This window comes from Ranitomeya imitator, chromosome 4 (assembly GCF_032444005.1).
Source record: "Ranitomeya imitator isolate aRanImi1 chromosome 4, aRanImi1.pri, whole genome shotgun sequence".
NCBI classification, from domain to species: domain Eukaryota; kingdom Metazoa; phylum Chordata; class Amphibia; order Anura; family Dendrobatidae; genus Ranitomeya; species Ranitomeya imitator.
The window spans coordinates 483,525,860-483,550,078 of NC_091285.1; the positions used below are offsets into that span (position 1 = coordinate 483,525,860).

At 43.6% G+C, this 24,219-nt stretch overlaps 1 protein-coding gene across 2 annotated transcripts in view; it reads left to right on the forward strand.

Moving 5' to 3' along the window:
* The window catches only part of NEDD4 (NEDD4 E3 ubiquitin protein ligase), a 206,091-nt gene that overhangs the window by 153,679 nt on the left and 28,193 nt on the right, over nucleotides 1-24,219 (forward strand). For both annotated transcript variants that reach the window (XM_069765948.1, XM_069765950.1), the window contains 9 exons: nucleotides 214-291; nucleotides 2,103-2,157; nucleotides 2,235-2,293; nucleotides 4,717-4,782; nucleotides 6,783-7,012; nucleotides 9,045-9,166; nucleotides 21,882-21,952; nucleotides 23,119-23,214; nucleotides 23,299-23,372. In XM_069765948.1, the coding sequence (XP_069622049.1) occupies nucleotides 214-291; nucleotides 2,103-2,157; nucleotides 2,235-2,293; nucleotides 4,717-4,782; nucleotides 6,783-7,012; nucleotides 9,045-9,166; nucleotides 21,882-21,952; nucleotides 23,119-23,214; nucleotides 23,299-23,372 (851 nt within the window). The remainder of the gene's footprint in view (nucleotides 1-213; nucleotides 292-2,102; nucleotides 2,158-2,234; nucleotides 2,294-4,716; nucleotides 4,783-6,782; nucleotides 7,013-9,044; nucleotides 9,167-21,881; nucleotides 21,953-23,118; nucleotides 23,215-23,298; nucleotides 23,373-24,219) is intronic.

The window sequence follows — 24,219 nt, forward strand, 5'->3', positions numbered from 1 at the left end:
TAGACTATTTTTAATAAATAGTCAAAGTATATTAGTGATACATTTTCATTTATACATAACTGAAAACTTTCCCTGTGTTGTTTAGGGACAAGCTTACTTATCTGTGGTGCCATATATCCCTTCAGTAGGACAGTCTGCCTGGTATATATGTCTCACAACCCTGTATACAGTAAACATGCTGTGTTCAAGCAATGCTGTTTATCGTTTGTATAGGAAGACCCGAGACTGCGAATTCCTGTACAGCTGCGGACAAGGCCCCCTTTAGATGTGTCAGAGCTGGGACCACTGCCAGTAAGTGAGACACGAGTCAAAGGAAAAATCTTCCCCTGAGCGTGCTGTCCTCTATGGCAGGGATCCCCAACTCCAGTCCTCAAGGCCCACCAACAGGTCATGTTTTCAGGATTTCCTTAGTCTTGCCCAGGTAATAATTGCATCACCTGTGCAATGCAAAGGAAATCCTGAAAGCATGACCTGTTGGTGGGCCTTGAGGACTGGAGTTGGGGACCCCTGCTCTATGGTACCTGGGGAAAGGGCAAAGGATTCTAACAAAAACTAGTGCAGGACAAGGTGTTAGTAGAATATCAAAATATGCTTTGACTTTTTTAGTAATATCATAAACTGAAAAGCTGTAAATCATATGTATAGCCTTTATGTAAGAAATCCAAACCCCTAAATGATGCAGATTGCCCACAAGATCAGGTAGCCACTTTGACCTGACACAGGAAACCTCCAGACAAAGCATTTATGCGAAACTCGTCCGGTCGACATTCTAAGCAACCTTGGTCATGTATGAGTTGTGATTTCTTACATGGCAGGTTATTAATATTTTCATTATATAATTTACTGTTTGTTGCGGTAATTTTAGTCTGATATACAGTGTTATTCCTCTAATTTAATTGCATTCTCTGACCAGGCGCCTATTATATTTTGTCCTCACTCTTGTGCATTTTCAGTGAATTTTTTTTAATTATTTCAAGAAGATCTAGCAATATAGATAATGTTGATTACTAATATCTTGTCCTGCACTATTCTTTGTTGAATATTGACGTATCATATGAAGTGTAACATACTACCTGCAGTCTGTGTAATGAAGGCTTTACTGTATGGACAAATGTAGGCTGAACTGGATGGACAAATGTCTTTTTTCGGCCTTACTATGTTACTATGTTACATATAATTGCATATATTTCCTCATTAAGGCGGCACTCACATTTTGCGCTTGTGACATAGCCACAATGTGTCTGAATACTGTTCCTGCATGCTGAGCATCATTGTTTGCGACGTCATTGTTGACGTTAAACATTCGTTTCGCTGCATATCGCAGCCATTGCCAGTAAAAGTACTTTTAGCTGCTGTCACTGGATCGTTTAAAAGGGTTCTTCATCAAATACTTCTTATGACATATTGGTCCAGTGGGTAATGCTGTCAACAAACAGTACTTGTGCCACGGTTCTTACTGTAATGCCAAGAATTGTGCTGCAGAAACTGCATGAGGTCTACCACTACTTGTAGTGGTTTTACTAGTTACCTTGGCAGTCAGTGGTCTTTGGGACGTTTTCTGATGCATCGTTCTTGTGCAGCACAACTGCTACTTTGGAAAATGCCCTAAGGAGAAACCCAACTGCATTCCCTTGAAATGGGTTTTGTGTGTGTAATAATGTATATCACGAATGTTCATGGGAACGGTGACAAATGTGAGTGATGACCATCTTTGTACTGCGCTGTGGGATATTCTTCCACTGCATAAACACCAATGATAACCAATCTATCACCAAAACCGGTTGTATGGGCAGCACGATGGCTCAGTGGCTAGAACTGTTGCTTTGCAACGCTGGGGTCCTGAGTGATGAAGAGTTTTATGTTCTCCCCATGGGTGTGGGTTTCCTCCGGGTTCTCCAGTTTCCTCCCCCACTCAAACACCTAATGATAGGGAATTTAGATAGTGAGCCCCAGTGGGGACCATGATGTCTGTAAAGCGCTGTGGAAGTGGATGATGCTAAATATGATATTTAACAAGGGTATATATGACCCTCACTGGTCCGGATACACTTGTACTGATTCTCATTGCACCATACTGACCTGTTTATGGTTCTCCCATGCAGCCTGGTTGGGAAGAGAGGACGCACACGGATGGCCGAGGCTTTTATATTGACCACAGTAAGGAAATGTCTGTTTCTGAATAATAGTCTTATTAGATTTCTAAAGAAAATAAAGCGCATTCCTGTTTCTTCCAGACACAAAGAAAACTCAATGGGAAGATCCGCGCTTGGAGACCGCCGCCATAACCGGACCGGTCAGTACAAGTGCACTCAATTACTTTGTGCTTGTTGTCAGCCATCACTTCTCAGCACCCACATGTAAATGGCATGGAAGCTCATAGCGTTATTGCTGAATGTTTCTTGTGACGCCTGTCAGTGCACCATGTTTACAAGACCGCAGCTTGTGTAAGGTGTGAAAAGTATGTTAATATGGCGGCTGTGTAATATATGGCTCCTCACACCATCTGGGAAATTACCTTGGGCACTTGTATCCATAGCCCCTGGTTGCAGTGAGGGGGTGGGGATTGGGTTTCATTCTTTGCTGTCTGATTGAACGGTCCTTACAGTGAAGAAGTGTTAGGTGAGTCCTTATTAGCAAGGAGTAACTGACATGGCCATGTGACGTCCCTATGAGATGGCAGGATGTCTCCGAGCCTGCAGTAAGTGCATCTGTATACATCAGTTCTTTGCCTGATTTCCCAGCATTGACAGACACAATACCTACCATGTTAGTCCATGAGGCATTGTGGATAATTGTGGGCAGGCGCAGATTAAAGGTCAGAAGGCATATTGTCATGCACAAGGGGGGGGCCGAATATAAAAATGATCAAAGCTGATGCTGTGCCATTCCGTATTCCACAAATCTTACTCCACTCCCCGACTGGAGTAAGATTAGTGGCGAGGCGCACTCTACTTTCTGACGTTCTTGATCCATTAAGAGGCATGAACCACCTAATGAATCAAAACCATCTGATTCCAGCACACCACCTTGTCCAGATCAGTGTGAAAAACGCCGGTCTTGATGAATCGGGGCCTGATTTTTTTTTTTTTTTTTTCCCTTAAAAAAATAACTTCTGGACAACCACAGCTTAATCACTTTGGGAACCAAATAAAAACAATGGATGTTCCCCGCCTGCAGCAATTGTAGTTCCAGTGATGTCTGCACCACTGTGGTAGAGGAGTATCCGATGCTTTTGTTTTTAATGGGGTCCTAAATTGATGAAGCTGGGCTGTTCTCTGCTGGACAGCCCACCTCAATGCAATGTTCTGACAACTCCAATGCCCTAGCGTGGCCTTGGCTTCTGTGCCATATTCCTCTCATGCTAAAATAGCAAACCAGTGGTGTTGGGGGTTTATTTGTACAGCTGAAATAATTTTCAACAATTTTACATGGTTAAAATAGGTTTTTCAAAGTCCCTGCTGATATATACAAAGCCACCAATATGTAGAACACTGTTACAGTTAATGTACAAGAAAATCAGTAGGGCTAATATCTGTTTTTTTTCACATTATTATTTTTTACAATATCTTTTTGTCATATTGCTAAACTTCTTCATGCTAGAACTGTGGAAAAAGATCATGGACCGCCCATCTAAAAATCATGCGTTGATCTAATGCCGCTCGGCCAAAATGTACAAAACTGACCGTGAGGTTCTTAGTTTAACATTCTGATCAGACGGTACAAAGCCGCTGCTGCGTCACGGCGACCCTGTCAAGCGAGCCCTCCATATGTGGCAAGAGGAGACCGTATGTTCTCTTCCAGCATTAGTTTGCCCCCTAGTGTGAAAAAGTAAAATAGCTTCTGCGACCTTGAGTAAGAGTAAAGGTACCTTCACACATAACGATATCGTTAACGATATTGTTGCTTTTTGTGACGTAGCAACGATATCGTTAAGGAAATCGTTATGTGTGACAGCGACCAACGATCAGGCCCCTGCTGGGAGATCGTTGGTCGCTGAACAAAGTCCAGAACTTTATTTCGTCGCTGGATCTCCCGTAGACATCGCTGGATCGGCGTGTGTGACACCGATCCAGCGATGTCTTCACTGGTAACCAGGGTAAACATTGGGTAACTAAGCGCAGGGCCGCGCTTAGTATCCCGATATTTACCCTGGTTACCAGCGTAAAGGTAAAAAAAAAAAAAAACACTACATACTTACCTACCGCTGTCTGTCCCCGGCGCTGTGCTTCTCTGCACTCCTCTTGTACTGGCTGTGAGCGTCGGTCAGCCGGAAAGCAGAGCAGTGACCTCACCGCTCTGCTTTCCGGCCGCTGTGCTCACAGCCAGTACAGGAGGAGTGCAGAGAAGCACAGCGCCGGGGACAGACAGCGGTAGGTAAGTATGTAGTGTTTGTTTTTTTTTTTACTTTTACGCTGGTAACCAGGGTAAACATCGGGTTACTAAGCGCGGCCCTGCGCTTAGTAACCCGATGTTTACCCTGGTTACCCGGGGACCTCGGGATCGTTGGTCGCTGGAGAGCTGTCTGTGTGACAGCTCTCCAGCGACCAAACAGCGACGCTGCAGCGATCCGGATCGTTGTCGGTATCGCTGCAGCGTCGCTTAATGTGAAGGGGCCTTAAGGAAGCTCGTTTTTGTTTTTATAGATTTTTATTAAGCTAAATGTTTGTTTTTTATAATAAAGTTGAATACTATGTTAAACTCTTATTTGATTTCTAGGCTGTACCTTATTCTCGGGATTACAAAAGAAAATACGAGTACTTCCGTAAAAAGTTGAAGAAGCAGGCAAGTGTAATCCAAGATGTTTTCTACTTATTTGGAATTGTATAAAGTTTTTCTTTCTTTCTAGGTAGGTGGAAGCATGACAGCTGGTTGTGGAGGTTTACAATCTACTGCTTATTAACATTTGCAGACGTTTGCAAAGAAGTATACTTTGCTTTTGTCTGACCGCCGATGCCGGCTAGCTTCTAAGCATTGACAGTGGCCAGAATTGGAAGACAAGAGCACACTCACTGGGGGACACAGACCGAAGATGGGCCCCTGTGTATGAGCAGTATAAGGGCCCTTTGCAGTACGGTAGCTCATCACAACTACATCTGCTTTAGAGGTCAAAATGGGCCCTCTTACCTCTTGGGCACCAAATTATATGTCTGCCCCTGAGTGCAATCTCGCCAACTTCAAAACAGCTTACAAGCTCAACAGAAAGTCACTTGTGAGCACAGCTCATGTTCTGCTGCCTAGCAGCGATTGTCGGTCTCCAAGGCGACATGCTGGAAACAAAAAATGTTAATACTGCAGAAAAAGATGAAAATTTTAATACGCAGTAAATTGCTTGTATTTTCAAGCATTTACCAACAATATCCATGTATGAAGATGTGAGTAATACTTAAAGGGAATCTGTCACCCCCCTAGCATTTTTAACTAAAAGAGCCACCTTGTGCAGCACTAATGCTACATTCCGTGAAGTTGGCTCTTTTATTTGGGGTCCCTGCCAATGCTGAACTATTCGTTTTTATAATTTGCCCCTCATACCTGTAGTCTGTCAGGGGGGCATGTCTTTTCCCCCCCGGACACAAATGCTTCCCAGCCATCCCTCAGCCCCTCCGGGCGCAGCTTCCTCTGCGGTCATTAACGTCCCCGGCGCCTGCGCTGTAAGTTCCCATCATGTGATGGGTGTCAAAGGGCAGCGCAAACTGCGCATGCTCGAAAAAAAAACTTACAGTGCAGGCTCTGGGGACGTCAATAAAGGAAGTGGAGACGGCACCCGGCGCGTGGAGGGCCTGAGTGATGGCTGGGAGGCGTGTGTGTCAGGGGGGAAAAGACATGCCCCCTGGACAAACTACAGGTATGAGGGACAAATCATAAAAACGAATATTGCAGCGTTGGAAGGGACCACAAATAAAAAAGCCATCTTGACAGAATGCAGCATTAGTGCTGCACAAGGTGGCTCTTTTAGTTAAAAACGCCTGTGGGGGGTGACAGGTTCCCTTTAAATCTCCACTAGATTGATATAGGGAATTAGCCAGGATTTAGGAGCTAAGAAGCTGATGGGAATTACACACGTTGCCTAGTGAACCTGTCACCACTGTGGTCTTGGCGTATAGGCATTGCGCTGTAAATCACAAAACCGGAAAAGTGACATAACAGGGGAAGATGGTGGGGGATTAAAATGGAAGTAGTTTTCAAAGTTTATTTTTCTAAGGACTATCTAAATCTGCCCTCTTAACAGGATGGGTTTAGACCTTCAAGAATTTCTACTGTCGTAGATACATTTAATCTGGTGTGAAAGATTAGTGTTTGTGAAGGACCACTTTGTACATAATTCACTATGTAATTATGGGCACGCTATCAGATTTGTCTTAGATTTTTCATATTCCGTTTCAATTTTTCGTGTGTCAACTTTTCTTACTAGCAGAGTCAGATTTTCATGAATGAAGATTATTAATTGTACAATATTTTAACATACAGTCTCAATTTCTCAGTTTTTCAAGTTGTCTGCTTGATGTCACTCAATAGGAACTTGTATTATTTAGCTGTAACCATCCTGGTTTTGTGGTGTGTCAGTCCTGGTCACAGTAAAGTTGTCAGTGCTCCATCTTGCATTGAGCCATTCTGGCTTTATCAAATGGAACTTCTTGTTGAATGACTACAAGCAGAGATCAGAAAAAATGAGAAATTTCTACTAAAAATAAAGGAATGTTCTTTTTATTCCATTACAAAATATATCACAAAGGTTGCCAAATGCAATATTTTAATATATACTTATATATTTTGTTTCTCTGTAGCTCGATATTCCTAATCGGTTTGAAATGAAGTTGCGTCGGTCAGCCATTTTTGAGGATTCCTACAGAAGAATAATCGCTGTGAAACGGCCAGAATTTCTCAAAGCACGTCTCTGGATTGAATTTGACAATGAGAAAGGTTTAGATTATGGAGGCGTTGCCAGAGAATGGTTCTTCTTGATATCAAAAGAAATGTTCAATCCATATTATGGTCTCTTTGAGTACTCTGCGACGTAAGTGCCATGATATTTAGAGAAGACCCCATTTCTTCTTCTTGTGTGTTGTTCACAATGTGGCAGGCTCATTAGTGTCTAGTGCCAGGATAATGACCTCAAGTCCATAGACCTAGCCTTGTGCACAATATTGGAGGCCCATTAGTTCCTAGTGCTCTGAATAGTGCAGGCCCATTAGTTCCTAGTGCTGTGAATAGTGCAAGCCCATTAGTTCCTAGTGCTGTGAATAGTGCAGGCCCATTAGTTCCTAGTGCTGTGAATAGTGCAGGCCCATTAGTTCCTAGTGCTGTGAATAGTGCAGGCCCATTAGTTCCTAGTGCTGTTAATAGTGCAAGCCCATTAGTTCCTAGTGCTATGAATAGTGCAAGCCCATTAGTTCCTAGTGCTGTGAATAGTGCAGGCCCATTAGTTCCTAGTGCTGTGAATAGTGCAGGCCCATTAGTTCCTAGTGCTGTGAATAGTGCAAGCCCATTAGTTCCTAGTGCTGTGAATAGTGCAGGCCCATTAGTTCCTAGTGCTGTGAATAGTGCAGGCCCATTAGTTCCTAGTGCTGTGAATAGTTCAGGCCCATTAGTTCCTAGTGCTGTGAATAGTGCAAGCCCATTAGTTCCTAGTGCTGTGAATAGTGCAGGCCCATTAGTTCCTTGTGCTGTGAATAGTGCAGGCCCATTCGTTCCTGGTGCTATGAATAGTGTAGGCCCATCAGTTCCTAGTGCTGTGAATAGTGCAGGCCCATTAGTTCCTAGTGCTGTGAATAGTGCAGGCCCATTAGTTCCTAGTGCTCTGAATAGTGCAGGCCCATTAGTTCCTAGTGCTATGAATAGTGCAGGCCCATTAGTTCCTAGTGCTATGAATAGTGCAGGCCCATTAGTTCCTAGTGCTGTGAATAGTGCAGGCCCATTAGTTCCTAGTGCTGTGAATAGTGCAGGCCCATTAGTTCCTAGTGCTGTGAATAGTGCAGGCCCATTAGTTCCTAGTGCTGTGAATAGTGCAGGCCCATTAGTTCCTAGTGCTGTGAATAGTGCAGGCCCATTAGTTCCTAGTGCTATGAATAGTGCAGGCCCATTAGTTCCTAGTGCTATGAATAGTGCAGGCCCATTAGTTCCTAGTGCTCTGAATAGTGCAGGCCCATTAGTTCCTAGTGCTCTGAATAGTGCAGGCCCATTAGTTCCTAGTGCTGTGAATAGTGCAGGCCCATTAGTTCCTAGTGCTATGAATAGTGCAGGCCCATTAGTTCCTAGTGCTATGAGAATGACCTGAAGCCAATTGATCTAGCCTTGTGCACAGTGTCAGGCCCATGAGTTCCTTTCACATGTTATTCTGCCTGCACCTAGAGAAGCCACTTCTTCACCATTGTCCTTTGATAGACTGGTCATCAACTATAAGCTTATCAGCATAAATCAAGTTTTATCAGATTTGTTTCATTTGATTTGAGGATCTAATTATTATTATTATTATTATTATTATTATTATTATTATTATTATTTTGCCTTGTCAAAAAATGATGTTGATGAGTTCTGGGATCATTTTCCAATGTTCCTGCCTCTCATTTTGATTTACTCTAGAATACGTAGAGGTCAGCTTTGCATTATTAGATATCCATAGCCTGCAGCTTTTGTGAGGTGGATGGAGTCTTAGAGTTCAGAATGTGTTATGTAACTCTAGGGCAGTAATCAAGTCACTGCCTTTACAAAAGGGATTTTCTATCCTCCCAAAACAGAAAGAGTATTAAAGGGATTTCTGCCATTTTTTTCTTCTTTGTCCCAGTGTAGTTTGTGTCCCCCCTCTGGTCTCCTCTCCTTCTCTTTCGGTGGGGTCACCATTAATTGGCTGTAGCAGTCAGCTGCTGGCCATACTGGAAGAGAAGACCGGTGGGGGACACAACCGCCATGCAGAAGACAGGGAGGGGGATTGGTAAGGGAGTATGCAACTTTTTTTTTTTTTAACCTTACTGTGGCCAGGAGTTTCAGGTTGTATAATCTATGACTGTTGCACTCTTGGGATACTAAAAGACTTCTGTTTTTCTTCACAGTGATAATTACACTTTGCAAATCAATCCAAATTCTGGACTGTGCAATGAAGATCACCTTTCATATTTCAAGTTTATTGGCCGTGTGGCTGGGATGGCAGTTTACCATGGAAAGCTTCTGGATGGTAAGTTTAAGCTTTAGATCATTTTTCCATGATCTCACTGTTTCGCCTTCTGAACCTTTTTAGGCCATGAGATTCTAAACAGATCTGAATACAATGGATGTGTTTAAAGAAAAAAGAATGGTTGCCTTACTGACACCATTAATCGCGCACCTGTTTTTACCGGATCCATTCCCAGAATTGCATAGGAACGGGAATTGGGTGTTATTAATTGTGGATATAAAAAACCTGATATGAAGGCCATACAGATGTGGAAAAGTCATATGGAGCACGGTTTGGATGAAAAATCATGTTTTTATTCTGAAAAAAAATACAATTTTTCATATTCTCATTTAAACCCAAGTTTATCCAAATTGAAATGCTGCTGTTACGTTGTGCATACGTTGGTATCACAAATGTATTTATACACTCCGTGACAGAAGTTATGTCGCTTATCCATGTTATGTAAATGAAAGCTTATAACCTGACGTTAAATTCATCCATTGGTTGTATAAATTATTCTTTTGAAAGCTGAAACCCTCCGAAATGTGGTTTAGGTTAAGAAAATAAATTGGCATCAATGCAGAAATGTTGATCAGTTAATGGACACAGAATGGTCAGATTTTGGCAAGACAAAACTTTTGTCGCCCACAGAAAGTTAAATTACACTGGGGAACACAATTTTTTAGGAGTTAGGTCAGACAACTGTTCTTAACTAATTTTTGGATGCTGAATCCAGAAATGATCTCAGTTTTTCTCTATCACGTCAAGTTTTTGAACTATAGGATTTTTGTCTTCTCAAAAATATGTAAACTACTGTACCTAAAAAGTGTTTGTTTTTTTTAAATAGTACAAATAGGCATTTACGACGAGAGGAAGAAGGAGCAGACATGATCTGAAACAAAGGAAATATGTATATATGTAAATAAAACACTGAGATGGAAAGTTACAAGCTTTGAAAACTAACAAAGAAAAAAATCATAAAAGATATATAAATTACAACTAAGCGCCCAATGTAAAGAGAAAAGGTATCGCAATCCTATTTATTCCTACTATGATAAATTTATTGTGTAAAGATATTGATAATTATGACTTATTGGGAGCTGCACACACCTCTCACCACACTGTCTCAGTTGTGACTACTCTTACAAGTTGTCACGTAGCTCTATATGAGTCGAATTGTAATCAGATATCTTATTACAGATATCCGTGCAATTGTGCTTCTCTGGCAGGTAAGTTGTGGAGGAAAAACTTGACGTGCTAGAAAAAAACTGACTACATTTTTGGAATCAGTATGCCAATTTTAGTATAAATCAGCTCAAAAACCTAACTCAACAGAAATTTTTTTTCAAATTGTTCCCCAGTGTTATAAGACGCTCCGGACTATTAAGACGCACCCCAAATTTTGAGGAGAAAAATAAGAAAAAAATATTTTTTAATAAATTGGTGGTGTTTCTTATAATCCTTGCATCTTATTGCTTACCGGGGGTGGTGGCTGCAGTGAAGCTGGGTCGCTGCTGGAGAAGGCGGGAGAGAGGTGATTCTCCAGGCCGCAAGCAGGTATGAATGGGGGCTCCAATGTGTGGCGCGCTGCTGCGGAGATCTTGTGCTGCTGGGGGGTGCTTGTGCTGCTGCCGGGCGTCTCCTGGTGCCCGGCGGTTGCTGGCCGTTTCTGCAGGTGTCTCCAGTGCCCAGCGGTGCTGCGTGGGTGTCGCTGCCGACATTTTGCGACAGGCCAGAGCCTCGGCACTTCCAGGGTTCCACGTGCGCTGGTCTCTGGGAATATGGCTGCCTCCGGGGGCGGCGCATGCGCCGATGGTGATCTCGGGATCAAGATCTCGAGAGATTTATTATTATTATTATTATTATTATTATTATTATTATTATTATTATTATTATTATTATTATTATTATTATTATTTATTTATAATAATAATAAATAATCTCTCGAGATCTTGATCGCTGAAATCTCATCTCTCGAGATCTTGATCCTGAGATCACCATCAGCGCATTCCCAGAGACCAGCGCATTCCCAGAGACCAGCGCACGTGGAACCCTGAAAGTGCTGGGGCTCTGGCCTGTAGCAAAATGTCGGCAGAGCCGGACACCTACGCAGCACCGCTGGGCACCGGAGACACCCGCAGCAACAGTCGGGCACCCGGAGATACCCGGACACCTCCCCGGTAAGGCAGGTTCGCTTTCTAAGACGCAGCCCCATTTTTTCCCCCCCCAAGTTTGGGGGGGAAAAGTGCTTCTTACAAAGCGAAAAATAGAGTATATGTTGCATAGCATTGGTGAATGAAGTTGTGGTGCTATTAGTCATATTTAATATTTTGTGTGAATTCCATGAGCTTGAAGGACTGCATCAATGTGGTTCAACAATGATTCATACAATTTATTAATGAAGTCATCAGGAATAGCAAAGAATGCAGTCTTACATGCCTCCCAGAGTTCATTTAGATTCTTTGGTTTTGTCTTCCAAGCTTCCTCTTTCATCCTACCACAAACATGCTCAATGATGTTCATGTCTGGTGACTGGTCTGGCCAGTCCTTGAGCACCTTGATCTTTTTTGCCTGGAGGAACTTTGTTGTAGAGATGGATGTATGAGATGGAGCACCATCCTGCTGCAAAATTTGACCCCTTTTATGATTTGGAATAGAAGAGGTAGCTAATACTTCTTGATATTTTAGGTTATTGATATTGCCTTCCACCTTGGAAATGTTTCGCACACCCATACTGAATGTAACCCCAGACCATGATCTTTCCACCACCAAATTTACCTGTTTTCTGGGTGTATTTTGGATCCGTAGGGCTCCAGTAGGTCTCCTGCAGTATTTGCTGCGGCTGTGGTGTAATTCTACTGAAGATTCATCGGAGAAATCCACCTTCTGCCACTTTTCCAGCATCCATCTATTTAGCAGGCTGTGGGACTTTGCAAATGCCACACAGTTTTTTATTTGTCTTTTGTTTAGCGCTGGCTTCTGGGCACTGATTCTACCATGGAGGCCATTTCGAGACCAAATCCTACAAACTGTTCTAGTTGACACAGGGACTTGAGGTGACCAGGCCTGTTAGAGCTCTGCTGCAGTGGAAGAGGGGCTTGCTTTGGATTTTCTAACCAACAAACGTTTCTCCTGAGCAGTTGTCTTGCGGGGTCTGCCGGACCTGGGCATGTCAAACACATATCCAGTCTCTTCAAATCTTTTTTTTTTTTAATTCTTTGTACTTGACGCTGAGACACATTAAAGGTGCCAGCCACCTCTGCAGTGGATCTGGTCTTCAGCCTCTTGATAATTCAGGCTTTGGTCGCAGGGTGGATTTTTGGCATGTTGTCAGAGCTCAAGTTGCAGTTCAAGTGAAGGTCTGGGGTGCTGGGTTTCTTCTTATACATCAACACTTTGTTGAGCGGGCACCATCCAAATGTTAAGGTACAAAAGGGGATCACCATATGCATACCAGACAACAGTAGCAGCAAACAAGAGCAAGCGTATGCATGAAAATAGGGATCACCACAATATAACTAAGAGTAACAAAAGTCTTTATTCAGAGAACAACATACACAAAGACATTTAAAAACATCTAAAAACATAGATAGGAACAATGGGTCCACCATAATAACAGATAAATGCTGACAAAAATATGCACCTTACACAGCTAATTCGAATACTCTATCACCATTAAGCATAAACAACAACTGATCCTGATAGCCTACATAATGCAAATGTGCGCACTGTGTAAATAACTGCTCCAAAGTACCGGGCAGTCGGATTGGTACTGTAACGCCCAGGAGACCGGGATACCCAGCACCGGACCAATGGGGTCTGTCTCTTGAGGGGGATGTCACGGGTGGCTTGACCCGGTGCTGTGGCCTCAGGCGATGCACAGTGTAAGGGGTATCGTGAGGGGACAGACACTTACTTGATCAGCAGCAGGTTCTCCCAGCGGTGACGATCCCGATCCTGGATAGATGGCTATTGTCCAAATGAAAGACTGAGGCACTGAAACGTTTAACCAGTTTACTTTAACATCAAAGGATTTACAACCAGTCCTGTCACCGGAGTCTGTATGGGAACTCTGAGTTACTTTGACCCTGCTGGGGTCTTCGCCTCTTATTGTGCGCAATTTCTGTGTGGCCCTGCTGCTGTATGTGAACTGGCTGCCGGCCCAGTCTGTCCCCTCCGGGTCCTGGTTCGACGGGCAACCCGAGTCCTTTTATCGGCTTACCCCCTCCGGGATTACCGCTGAACTCTGTGTCTGTTGCTGCGTCCGGCCCTAGTGAAGCTGATATCACCTCACGTTTTTCCGGTTGCTGTATTATATATAATGAATACAGCCACGGATCCGGTATCCGTCTTTGCGCCTGTTCTGGGTAGTGATTAATGCTACCCGGTTCTCACAATGTCCTTTTTCTCTATCCCTCTTCTCCTCAGGCTGGTGATTTAGGCCTGGAAAGAGTCACAGGGCTGTTAGAGATTCAACTGTATGACCTCTCACTTTCAGCTCCTTAGCCCAACTGCCAACTCTTCTCTCAGGCCAGAATGGATCAAGGGGAGTCTCTGGAACTCCCCCTTCTGGCCGGAGGTGGTAGTGCAGTCTTGCTATTTTAATATTTGTATTTACTGTCAGTAACTATTTTTGTGGCAAATACCCCTAGGGGTGCCACATTCCCCCTTAGTTAAGAACAGTACTCTGGGACTGTGGGACGATAACATTTTGAAATAACAATTAATATGTACAGAGTCTTAAAAATGAAAAGTTACAAAAACCACTCAAGGAAACAAAAATAGAGTTCTGTAAAAAGTCACTTCAAATAGCGTCTATTAATACAGTCCTATCCTTGAAGGTACTAGGAAAGGCACTGCACTTTGTGTCCAGGAATTTAGTTCCATTTTTCCAACGGAGTTGTCAATATAAAGTCTAAAGAAAGTTCAAAAAGAGCAAAAAGCAAAGTTCAAAAAGCAGTCTTTACGGAGCTTTGATTTAGTGCCTCCGGGCTGATAACAAGTTCAAGAATATGCAAGAAGTTCATACAGACAAGTCTCTGTAGGTACTGGGCTTAAACGTTGCAGAATGATAACAATGACTATACTACATTTTCTGTTTAACTATATACGGCATAACATATATACAATTCACATTATGAGCTTTATAGTTGGTAATCTGCATACCTGGCCGGTAATTGACCCTGGGTACTGCGCTGTGATCTACGTAATAGCGGTATCTCTTCATGTGGTGTACTACTGTCTACTGCAGATGTAGTATCTGCCCGCTCTGCTAAAGATAATTCCACGACTATGGAGTTGGCAAGTCCACCGTGAATGGGATTACTCTGACCAGGAATCTGTTCTTCCTGGCCTGGAACCTCCTGTAATACGGCCTCTTCCTGTCTTGGGACTTCTGGTATTTGGTTCGGTGTTGGGTAAAAGGCCACCATGGGAACCACTACGGCACCATGGTATGTTAGTAGGGTTTTGGGAAAGTCTCCTATACAGGTGTGATACATTTCCTCTTCTTTTTCCTTTACTGGTTGAACCTGTATGGGTTGAATAACTTCTGGATCTGGCTGGACAACTCCTGGCTCTTTCAATGCTTCCGGACATAATTTAAGATTGTCTCTTGACACTAGTACAGATGTTTAGCCTCCGTTTTTGCTAATGAGACACATTTTAGGATTATCCACTCTTGTTGGTAAAACTGTGTAGGGTACGGCTTCCCACTGATTGTCCAGTTTATTGGTTCGACGATTTCTCTTGAGCACTTGATCACCCGGTCTTAATGGGGTCGCTAGAGCATTCTGGTTGAAAGTTCGCTCTTGTCTTTCTCTAGTTTGCTGAAGGCTTCTTTCCACACTCTCTTGCACTTGGCGATACTGCTTTTGCCGTATGATATCCCAATTGGAGTCTTGGACTTCTGCGTCTGGTTTCAGAATTCCCATTTCTAGATCGATTGGTAATTGGCCGGGTCTTGCACGCATAAGGTAAGCTGGGGTGCAGTTGGTGGAGCTCACCGGGACATGATTATACAGATCCACCAAGTCAGGCAATTTCTCTGGCCATTGATTCCTTTCTGTCTCAGGTAAAGTCTTTAGTAGGTCTATTACAATATGGTTCATCTTCTCGCATAAGCCGTTTGTTTGTGGATGATAGGCCGTCGTCCGTATCTTTTTGCAACCATACATATTACAGAATTCTCTGAAGATCTCTGATTCAAAGGCTGTACCTTGGTCGGTGAGAACCTGTTCCGGATATCCATGGGGTCTACAAAAGTACGTTTGGAACGCTTTGGCTGCTGTTTTTGCTGTCAGATCTTTTACGGGTACTACTACCAAGAAACGTGAATAATGGTCCACGATGGTCAAGGCATAGCCGGACCGGCTTGGTATTAACTTCACGTGGTCTATGGCTACAAGTTCAAGTGGTTGTTTGGTGATTATGGGCTGCAGTGGTGCTCTTTGGTTCTTTTGATCGTTTCTTCTGAGGTTGCACGGGCCACAATTTCTGCACCACTGTTCGATTGATTTTCTCATCCCGACCCAATAAAATCTTTCTCTTAGAAGTACTTCTAACTTTTTCCAACCGAAGTGACCAGCACCATTATGGTAAGCTTCGAGGACCATCTTGACATCTTGTTTAGGCACGATAATCTGCCAAACCAATTCATGTGTTTTCGGATTGGTGTACCTTCTACAGAGCTTCCCTTGATACAGGAACATTTTGCCTCTCTCTTTCCAGAGTTGATGCGTTTCTTCTGGGGCATCCTCATCGGGATATGCACTTTGCTCAGTTAACAGTTCCTTCACCAACTTCACAGCCGGATTGCTGTCTTGGGTGTCAGCCCATCTATGGTGTGCTAATGGATTAAAATTCACCTCTTGTTGTTTCTGATAGGTACTTGACTGATGATGTTTTGCCTTGGGATGATGGAAGGCTGGTAGTTCAATTTCTTCAAGCTCCCCCGTTTCTTCTTCTACATCTTTCAAGTGTGGCATCCTTTATAGGGCATCGGCATTTCCATTCTTGCGACCTGCTCGATACTTGATCTTGAAGTTGTAATTAGATAACCGGGCTATCCATCGCTGTTCTAACGCACCTAATTTGGCTGTGTCCAGGTGGGTCAACGGATTGTTGTCAGTATAGACAATAAATTCTGCAGCGGCCAGATAGTGTTTGAAACGTTCAGTCACAGCCCAAACTACTGCCAGTAATTCCAATTTGAAGGAGCTATAATTTTCTGGATTTCTTTCAGTAGGCCGGAGCTTTCTACTTGCAAAGGCGATGACTTTCTCCCGACCTTCTTGCTTTTGTGACAGCACCGCTCCTAGTCCCACATTACTGGCATCGGTGTAGAGGATGAAAGGTTGATGGTAATCTGGGTATGCCAGAACCTCTTCTCCGGTTAGTGCCTTCTTTAGTTGTTCAAAGGAGTATTCCCTTTCGTCGTTCCACTGGAAAGGAGGGTTTTGGTTTGAAGGTTTCTTCGTCTGCCCTACCAAGGCGTCTTGCAAGGGTGCTGCCAACTTGGTAAATCCTCTTATAAATCTGCGATAGTAACCCACAAATCCCAGGAATTGCCTCACTTCTTTTGCGCTGGTAGGTCTCGGCCAATCCCTTATGGCGGTTATTTTCTCGGGATCCGGTGCTACTCCCTCCGAACTCACGATGTGTCCCAGGTACTGTACCTTTGGCTTGAGAAGGTGACATTTGGATGGCTTGATTTTCATGCCATACCTGGATAAGGCTTCGAACACTTCTGCCAGGTCTTTTAAGTGTTGTTCGTAAGTCTTTGAGTAGACGATCACATCATCTAGGTACAAGAGGACGGTCTCGAAGTTCTTGTGTCCGAGGCAGCATTCCATCAGCCGCTGGAAGGTACCGGATGCATTGCAGAGTCCGAACGGCATGCGATTAAATTCACTTAGACCCATTGGTGTGGTGAATGCCGTCTTTTCCTTATCTCTCTCAGCCACAGGGACTTGCCAATACCCGCTTGTTAAGTCTAAGGTGGAAAAATAATTAGCAGATTTCAAAGCGGTCAAGGACTCTTCTATCCTAGGCAAGGGGTAGGCATCTTTATGGGTGATGTTATTAATCTGCCGGTAGTCTACGCACATTCTCATAGTTCCATCTTTTTTTTTTACAATCACTAGAGGGGCCGCCCAGGGGCTACAGCTGTCTCTTATTACCCCGGCCTGTTTCATTTCCCTCAGCATATCTTTTGCACATTGATAGTGAGCGGGCGGTATGGGTCTATATCTTTCTTTTATTGGGGGATGGTCACCTGTGGGGATTGTGTGTTCTACCCCTTCTATCCGTCCGAAGTCCAATGGGTGTTTACTGAAGACTTGTTCATATTCCGTCACTAGCCTATACACCTCTTGTTTTTGATGGGTAGGTGTTGAATTTATGCCCACGTGTAGCTGTTGGCACCAATCCTCCATTTCTCCATCTGAGCCATTGCCTTCCACCTGACAGGTTGGTTCTAAGGGCTCAATGGTTGTGATGGCATTGTTGTCAACAGTATATAGCTTTGCCATTGTAGCATACCTTGGCAAAGTGACCTCTTCCTCTCCACAGTTCAAAAGTCGTACCGGCCCTAGTGAAGCTGATATCACCTCACGTTTTTCCGGTTGCTGTATTATATATAATGAATACAGCCACGGATCCGGTATCCGTCTTTGCGCCTGTTCTGGGTAGTGATTAATGCTACCCGGTTCTCACAATGTCCTTTTTCTCTATCCCTCTTCTCCTCAGGCCGGTGATTTAGGCCTGGAAACAGTCACAGGGCTGTTAGAGATTCAACTGTATGACCTCTCACTTTCAGCTCCTTAGCCCAACTGCCAACTCTTCTCTCAGGCCAGAATGGATCAAGGGGAGTCTCTGGAACTCCCCCTTCTGGCCGGAGGTGGTAGTGCAGTCTTGCTATTTTAATATTTGTATTTACTGTCAGTAACTATTTTTGTGGCAGATACCCCTAGGGGTGCCACAGTACACATGGGCCACTGAGCAGCGTGGTCCCACAAACACACGGTCTCTAGGTGGGGATATGGTAAAGAAACATCCCCACACAGGGATGTTTACCCACACAGCTCCACTGACCTGATATGCCTGCCGGTTTAGGACCGTCTTTATAGGTGTTTGCACTGGGCTGGGTAAGAGACACCCTAGGACTGATGAGGAGGGTGAATTGGTGGTAACCATTGGGGACTGATGTTTCTTTACCATATCCCCACCTAGAGACCGTGTGTTTGTGGGACCACGCTACTCAGTGGCCAATGTGTACCAATCCGACTGCCCGGTGCAGTGATAAGGTGCATATTTTTGTCAGCATTTATCTGTTATTATGGTGGACCCATTGTTCCTATCTGTTTTTAGATGTTTTTAAATGTCTTTGTGTATGTTGTTCTCTGAATAAAGACTTTTGTTACTCTTAGTTATATTGTGGTGATCCCTATTTTCATGCATACGCTTGCTCTTGTTTGCTGCTACTGTTTTTTTTTTTATACACACACACTAATTTACCGATCATTTACTGAGCACTGGTGAGGATGTAAACTAGGATTGGGTGCATTATATGACCAGGCGACAAAACTTTTGTCTTGTCAAAATCTGACCATTCTGTGTCCATTAACTGATCAATATTTCTGCATTGATGCCAATTTATTTTCTTAACCTAAACCACATTTCAGAGGGTTTCAGCTTTCAAAAGAATAATTTATACAACCAATGGATGAATTTATCGTCCGGTTATAAGCTTTTATTTACATAACATGGATAAGTGACATAACTTCTTTTAGGGAGTGTACATAAACAAGATGTATTTGCTAACCAAATTTGTGCTGAAATAGGTTTTGAATCTATACTCTGACTTGACCATTGGCAAAATATAGCCTAATTAGTATAAAATGCAGTAAATTTTCAGTTATGAGGCACAATCAGTCACACAACTTTTAATTTAGAAAAGTTAACAGAACAATCTGATTTTCTGGATCCTTGATCTCTGCAGAAGTCTGGCAAATGATTGACTCTCCCTTGCTACAAGCAGAGTTAGGGTACCGTCACACAGTGCAGTTTTCATCGCTACGACGGTACGATCCGTGACGCTCCAGCGTCGTAACAATATCGCTCCAGCGTCGTAGACTGCTGTCACACTTTGCAATCTACGATGCTGGAGCGATAATTTCATGACGTATGTGCGATGTAGAAGCCGTTGGTTACTACGCGCACATCGTATACGATATATGTTACACCATGCAATCATGCCGCCACAGCGGGACACTAGACGACGAAAGAAAGTTTCAAACGATCTGCTACGACGTACGATTCTCAGCGGGGTCCCTGATCGCAGGAGCGTGTCAGACACTGCGATCTCGTAACTATATCGCTCGAACGTCACGAATCGTGCCGTCGTAGCGATCAAAATTGCACTGTGTGACGGTACCCTTAGCTTTCCCTCCACAGTATGGGAGGAGCGCAAGGGGCATTGAATCTGGTTGGATCCAGCTATCTTGCATTGCAAATGCTGCTCTAGGAAACTGGACACTTCTGACTACAAAGGCGGCAGGTAACCTAGGCAGCGAGCAGTAAATTTATAGAAATAAAAATCCCTACGTTCTTCAGGATGAAGAGGATTTTTTATTAAAGGGTAGATTGCAAAGTTGCTTTTTACTCATTTAACAAGTTGAGACAAACCCTTTAAAACTTTATTTTTGTTTGGGCCTAATTTTATACTGTGAGATTTAATATTGCTTTCATAAGAATGTGATCGGACTGACAGACGTGGTTTTGAGTTGTCCAGGAGGTAGATGGAAAGTGAATCAACAAATGCGACATGTAAATCAAATCAATAGTGACAGTCCTTTGGCTGATATACACGCAGTTTTTGAAGGAACTCTGCAGGGAGGTTGTTCCAAACATGTTGAAGGACCAACATCTGCTGTGTATCTATGCGTAACCAAATATCTGCTGTGTATGGATGCGTAACCAAAGATCTTTTGTGTATGGATGCGTAACCAAAGATCTTCTGTGTATGTATGCTTATGCGACGTCCACCAGGGCCGAGGGGTACTCGGAACCGGGTCGGACAGTTCTTTGGGGAAGTCACAGCGCTGTGACCTGGCTTCGTGGCCCTGGGCGTGCAATAAAACAATGCATGGGGAAAAGTTATATGGGATTCATTCCTCACGCCACCCATGGTGTTTGGCAAGTGATTGCCGACGCTGCGGTTCAGGTCCACTGGGGTGGTTAGTGACGCAGCAGAGATGTTACAGCTCTCCACGGCTAGAGCGGGCCCCAGGGCAGTTATAGGGTTAATTTGTTTATGGGAACTGTTGTACTGCAGGGCAGGTGACACAGTAAATAATTCTGAGGACACAGCAGTTTTCTCACTTTACTCATGGTCTCCAGGTTACAATCACCAGCCGGGTGCTGTGTCCTCCGGGTCTGTGGTCCAGCCAGCTCTCGGGTAGTTTGGGGTGCACTTCTCCAGGACCCCCTTCATGTGTACATTCCCAGGTCGTCTCTCTCTGCTCTTACCCTCCTGCCATGCGCCTTACACACAGTGTCCTAAGCCTGCAGCCTCAGGTCCTGTCAGGCGATGTACTCTTGGTCCCCTTGACCCTGTATGGCTGCCTTTTTAGCGATTGTGTAGATTTGGCTGTGGCAGATACAGACACCACAGCCTCCGGTTTGCTAGCTGAGTCCTACAGTCTCTTCTACTAGTCTGGGGCCGGTCCCCACTGCAATTTGGTCCCTCCACCCGACTACGGTCAGCGTGGATTCGGGCGCCAAGGGTGGATTCTTCACTTCCCTGACCCCCCAGGACCTCTTTCCTCTGGAGCTCCTCTCAGACACCTCCGTCCTCCTCTCACTCTTCTCACAGACTACTTAACTCTTTAACCAACTCCTCCCGTTACCATGACAACACTTCACTCCCAACTGTTACTCTACCTCATCCACCCACACACTCTACCTAGTTCCTCCTCCAGCCTGAGATGGGGCCTTCCCTAAATAGTGTCCGCCCAGATCCCCTGGCCTTGAGTGGTGTATTGTTGGATGCTAGAGAGCGGGTACCGGATAGTGCCCCCCTCCTTACCTGAGAGTGGGATACTACACCTCTGGCTGAGGTGCAGTACCTCTGTGGCGACTGGACCCTCAGGGGCACGGGCATCACACTTAACCAGGGATCTGCTGTGTATGTATACGTAACCAAAGGTCTGCTGTGTATGTATGCTTATCCAAAGATCTGCTGTGTATGTATGCTTATCCAAAGATCTGCTGTGTATGTATGGCTTGTGCAATTCCTTCTGTGGTTGGCTGTAATCTCCCTGCCGAGTGCCTTCAAAAATTATTGCAAGTGTGCTTAGGATTGAAGGCAAAGGGCTGTCACAGCAAAGATTGATTTAAGTTTACATTTTTTATTTTGTTCATTGACTTTGCATTTTGTTAATTGATTAAAAAAAAATAACTTGCTTTCTTACTTTCCAGCATTTTTCCTCGCCTGCCCAATACTTTTCCACAGTAGTTTATGTAACAGTACATTTTTTTGGCAATGTGTTTTTATAGCTCCAGTGATAATATTTCAGATATTTGTCTCCCGGCCGGTCACCTGAAGTTGATTTGAATACAATAGAAAGGAAACTGCAGGACAGTTTGTTGCCCAGTGCTCACGGTCATGTGTAATAATTGATGATCATTGTAAGTGATGTCCATATGTAAAATAATGATGGTTCTCGCTCTACAGGTTTCTTCATACGACCATTTTATAAAATGATGCTACAGAAGGCAATAACCCTGAATGACATGCAGTCTGTGGTATGTTATACTAGGCGATATATTGTGTCCTCTGATGGGCACGGCTACTTCATGACTTTTTTTTTTTTTACAGATTTTTTTAACTAATCTCTGAATCCTTGACAGTAAACACATACACCACATTGTTATAAGCCTCTTTTCTGTGCTTTAGAGTCTTGAATGTTCAGCAAGTTGCTTATTGGTCCTATGCACATTATATGGCGAATTTCTCCAACCAGGGGAAACCTTTACTATTGTGGCTGGTGGAAATCCGTAATTCACAGTCTCTGGTTGGGGAAGCACTGCCATATGCAGTAAGTTCCTCTAGTGGTCATCGTCAGTCACAGCAGGAATTTGTATCTCTGACCCATAGTTTTATAATTTTCAGCCTGCAGTTAAAGCAGCTCATCCAGAATAAATGGATCTTTTCTCTGGTAGTAATTACATTATGTGAACTCACTGTCAGCTAATTATCTGGTCCATTTCTGTCCTTGCATTGCCCCATGCAATCACTCTGACGCCCTGAATTATACCGCGACTTCTGCATAGTCAGTAGTCAGAGCGTGGAACGTGAGGCAATGGACGGACGGGACCAATTCACTGAGATAAAGTGATAAATGAGGAAACTATCCTCTATCCTAATGATATACTTAATGTGCATGACTATCAGTAGAAGGGATCCGGTTTTTTTTTCTAAGTGCTAATTTCGGCACACCTTTGATGTAACGCTAACAAGCGATAGGTTCACTGTAACGATTAGTGACAATCCAGTGAAGGTTTCTGGTAATGTAATGCAGCCAGCCCCCTCCGCCCACCATCTAGCGAGTCATGTTTACAGATCGGTCGGACCACACACGTTTTGTCATGTGGCAGCGTCCATAGCACCTGTCACACAATAGTCAGTCATGGGGTCAGACGCATCCTTCACTGCTTAGCTAAACTCTATAAGTAAACCGTAAGAAGGACTCGAAGGTGAACATACACTTATGTGCCTACTAGATTAACCCATTGTGGTTTTCTTGCATTTCTTTGTGTGTGATCATGGCCAGGTTAGAATAACAACCTTTTAGAATCTATGGACAGTTTTACTTCCGTATAATAGGTGGTGGTAACTCAGTAGAAGACTTTGTAAGACAACCTGATGTTTCTGTGATGATCATCCTAAATTATTGTGGTTTGTCTCCCAGGATAGTGAGTATTACAATTCTCTCCTGTGGATACTTGAGAATGATCCAGAAGAACTAGACCTACGATTCACTGTGGATGAAGAGCTGTTTGGACAGGTACAGATGGCTCACTTCTAGACTGGCACAGGTAGGACTAGCTGAATGACTTGGCATCTACACCATTATTTTTTTTTCTTTTAGACCCATCAACATGATCTGATGCCTGGTGGATCAGACATAGTAGTCACCAACAAGAACAAGAAAGAGTACATACAGTAAGTATATCTTCAAGGAGATTTATATTATGCTAAATGTGCCAAAATGGTTGTGAAATGTGCTCCACAAACTGACTTGCATGCCATGCCAAAAATGAGTCCGCTTATTGGCACAATGTAAGCCACCTGGTAGATCAGTGAGTTTAGACTAGACGATCTAAAGATGCACCAAATGTATGAATCAGCTTAGAGCACAGTATAATAAATGTGCACATTGAGGCCCTGATTGTCTAAGACTGCCATATTGTACACTTGGCTTAGTGAAGGGGGGTATGTTGCTGCTTAATAAATTTGGCGCATCTTACAGCTGCCATTCCTGCAGGTCTTTCAGAAATGTTACTCCTGCCAGGGACTGGTGTACATCTTTGGTGTCGCTTAATTCACTTTTGTGGAATAAACTACGATGTATTTGTTGGGTGGGCTTGGCCCCATCCTGCCTCAGATGTGCTGCTTGTTCTAAAAGTTTACAGAGCAGGCTAAGATTGCCATAAAAATGTGACATTTCCCAAAATTTTAAGGCAGCGTACGCCAGAGTTCTGGCAAAAACTACTTAATGAATTGGGGCCATAAGCTTTAAGTGCCTAAAATTGGAAAAAAAAATCAAATTGCACTATGCTTACCTCAATTCTATAGATCTGTTCCCATGCCGCTGGTAGCCTATTCTTTTTTGTAAGGATGTCCATCTGATGTACTGGCAGGCCTTGATTAGGACATCTTTCCATACTGATACAACATCAAGCAATGTTGACTTAACATCTTATACAGCTGATAACCGTGGGGTCGTTCACAAAGGAATTGTATAAATTAATGAGAATCCAAATCTCATCCCATTTCATTTTAATTATAC